This window comes from Asparagus officinalis, chromosome 8 (assembly GCF_001876935.1).
Source record: "Asparagus officinalis chromosome 8, Aspof.V1, whole genome shotgun sequence".
NCBI classification, from domain to species: Eukaryota; Viridiplantae; Streptophyta; class Magnoliopsida; order Asparagales; family Asparagaceae; genus Asparagus; species Asparagus officinalis.
The window spans coordinates 122122686-122126001 of NC_033801.1; the positions used below are offsets into that span (position 1 = coordinate 122122686).

A 3316-nucleotide genomic window follows, 5' to 3' on the forward strand; every position below is an offset into this window, starting at 1 on the left:
CCCAGCCATATTCACCGCTTTTCAAATTTTAAAACGGCCGTGTATCCAAACGCAGCCTCATTAAATAAACCGTTGCATTCATATCTCATCCGTCCAATCTCCATCCAACGGTCCACATCTCTCGACCGTTGGATGTGTCCTTTCTCCCCCGACCCTAAAGTGAAGAAACCGACCGTTTGAAAAAAGGAAATTCAAAACTTTATTCTTATTTTAGTCCTCATCTCCCTCTCTCTATCTATCTCCCTCTCTCTCTCTAAACTCAAAAATTCCTTTTTTCCCTCTCCAAGATCTGATCTTTCTCATCTGGGCTCTCTCCAAACTCCATTTCCAAACTTGGGTTTTGCTCATATTTCCACAAAAACTCACCAATGGCTCGGAGAGCCTCATCTCCTGCATCCCCAGTTACAATAACAATCTCCCCTCAATCGAACCGAGTAACTCACGGAAGCCACCTCAGCGGAAATGTGACCGGAGTTGCGCCATTTCGGAGCATCGGCATCACGAGCGGCAACCCCAACTCACCGATCGCGGCTCGTCCGATCAGCGCTCGGTACTCCGCTTCCCCAAAAGACGAAACCCGAGAAGTCACTTCCGAATCGGTTCACTACACAGTTCACATCCCGCCAACCCCAGATCACCAGCCGTTTTCAGTATCAAGCTCAGTTCCAGAGCAAAAGAGGAGCTTCATCTCCGGCACAATTTTCACCGGGGGGTTCAATTCTGTGACCCGAGGCCATGTCGTCGAGTCCATGGAAGTTGAGAAGTCAGCCGGAATGTTCTGCCGAATGAACGGGTGTGATGAGGAGGCGTTGGTGTCGAAAATGCCCTGTGAGTGCGGGTTTTTGATATGCAAGGATTGCTTTAAGGAGTGCGTCCAGGGATCCGGGCAGTGCCCGGGTTGTAAAGAGCCTTATAAAGGCGAAGAGGAGGAGGAGGAGGAGGAGGAGATGGAGGGAGGCGAAAGCGGGGCCGTTTCTGCAGAGAAAATCGCGGTGGTGGATTTTAGGGCGGGGAGGAGGAGATCGGTGGTGAAATCGATGGTGAAGAATGAGTTTGATCATAATCGATGGCTGTTTGAGACGAAGGGGACTTATGGATATGGGAATGCTTTGTGGCCGAAGGATGGGAGTAACGGTGGAGGAGGAGGAGGAGTAGGGTTTAAGGGGTTCGAAGAGCTGCCGGATTTTGGAGGGACGAGTAAGCGGCCGTTGACGAGGAAAGTTGGGGTTTCTCAGGCTGTTCTCAGTCCTTACAGGTGTCAAATTTCTCTTAACTTTGGAAGTTAAAATTCGAGCACTGAAAATGATCCATTTATTGTTCATTGTAATTTAAAAATTGGGTAATAGTAGTTTATTTAGTTCAGTATAATAATATGAAAATATTCATGAATTTTGAATGTAATGGAGAGCTCCTCTAGGTTGAGCTATACTAGTATGCCATAGTTGAATTATGAAAATATCCACATACCAATTGTCAGCAAAGGTAACTAATTTAATGAAAACTTTAAAGCATTTTGGAGGCAAATGAAACATGAGTCACATTAAAACCATTTGAATATTGTTTCTAGATTGTTTATATATAATAGATGATATTTATCAATTGGCATGGATCTTTACCTTGAAGGACAATTCAATGAATTTACATTGATGGCGTGTGATGATTACCGATAGTAGTCATCTAACTCAACTCTTACTTTCACATATTTTTTTTACCTGATTTCTTAGTTACTCGTAAATCCCCTAAAGATTACTTCTTTATATAGACTGGTTATCCCCCATGAACCTTCTTATGATGCCAGTAATTATCATTCATAAGCACCTTGACAATAGATTTCAGGATTCCTGTGATCCTAACCTGACATGGCATTTTCTTACTTTCAAAGCAAAAGAAGCCATGTAAAACATTGATATATTTAGAAAACTCGATTGATACAAAATTTCTCCCTAAATTTCTCTTTATTCAGGCTGCAAATTGTGATGAGACTTTTTTTCTTAGCAAAACTATGTAAAACCTGAATATACCACTAGCCCAAACTATGAGAAATGCTGATACGTACAGAAAAAACAATTGATACCAAGTAGCTGAAAAAAATTATTGTTTCAGGCTTCTGATTGTGATCAGACTTGTACTGTGGGCTTTTATTTTAAGCACCAATCTATTCTCGTAATTGTTTGAGGAATCAATTGATTCTGATTGTGATACAGAACAATCATTTGTTACTTGATTCTGATTGTGATACAGAACAATTAATTGATACTTCAATATACTGATTTCCTCACTGATTTCATATGCCAATTATTTCAGTTTAGAAATGCAATTGAACTGAAAAGGTCCTACTTTTTCTTTTTTACAGGCTGCTGATCGCGATCAGACTCGTAGCTCTCGGCTTCTTCTTGGCCTGGCGAATTCGCCATCCAAACCATGAGGCAATTTGGCTCTGGGCACTCTCCGTCACCTGTGAGCTCTGGTTCGCTTTCTCATGGCTCCTCGACCAACTCCCAAAACTCAACCCCATTAACCGCTCCACTGACCTCTCCGTCCTCTCCCTCCGCTTCGAATCCCCCTCCCCTCGAAACCCCAAAGGCCGCTCCGACCTACCTGGTGTTGACATCTTCGTCTCTACCGCAGACCCTGATAAAGAACCCCCACTCGTCACGGCCAACACCATCCTCTCCATTCTTGCTGTCGATTACCCTGTTGAAAAACTCGCTTGCTATCTCTCTGATGATGGTGGGTCCCTCCTCACTTTTGAAGCCCTGGCTGAGACTGCCAGCTTCGCAAGGATTTGGGTTCCCTTCTGTAGGAAACATAAGATTGAGCCGAGGAATCCTGAGGCATATTTTGGGGTGAAGAGGGATTTCTTGAAGAATAAGGTGAGGGTGGATTTTGTGAGAGAGAGGAGGAAGGTGAAAAGGGAGTATGATGAGTTTAAGGTGAGGGTGAACTCGCTTTCGGAGTCTATTAGGAGGAGGTCTGATGCTTATAATGCTCATGAGGAGCTTAGAGCTAAGAAGATGCAGATTGAGGGAGAAATTGTTGCTGAAGAGACTGTGAAGGTTCCGAAGGCTGTTTGGATGTCGGATGGCTCGCACTGGCCTGGAACTTGGTTTTCCGGTGAGCCTGATCATTCCAGAGGCGATCATGCGGGCATAATTCAGGTAATTTTCTTATGTTTTGGCAGGAAAATTCGAATCGAATACCAAAATGGTGTCTGATTTTGATTTCTTTGAACTCTGCAGGCTATGCTGGCTCCTCCAAATTCGGAACCTGTAATTGGCACTGAATCCTCAAACAGCAACGTGATCGATACTACCGG

The 3316-nt window shown here is 43.9% G+C and overlaps 1 protein-coding gene across 1 annotated transcript in view; it reads left to right on the forward strand.

The window, feature by feature from the left end:
- Nucleotides 204–3316, forward strand: part of LOC109821831 (cellulose synthase-like protein D5) — a 5014-nt gene continuing 1901 nt past the window's right edge. Inside the window, 4 exon segments of the mRNA XM_020387985.1 lie at nt 204–1255; nt 2354–3158; nt 3240–3313; nt 3315–3316. The exon segment at nt 3315–3316 is cut by the window's right edge and continues 695 nt beyond it. Of these exon segments, the coding sequence (XP_020243574.1) occupies nt 369–1255; nt 2354–3158; nt 3240–3313; nt 3315–3316 (1768 nt within the window). The 5' untranslated portion in view covers nt 204–368.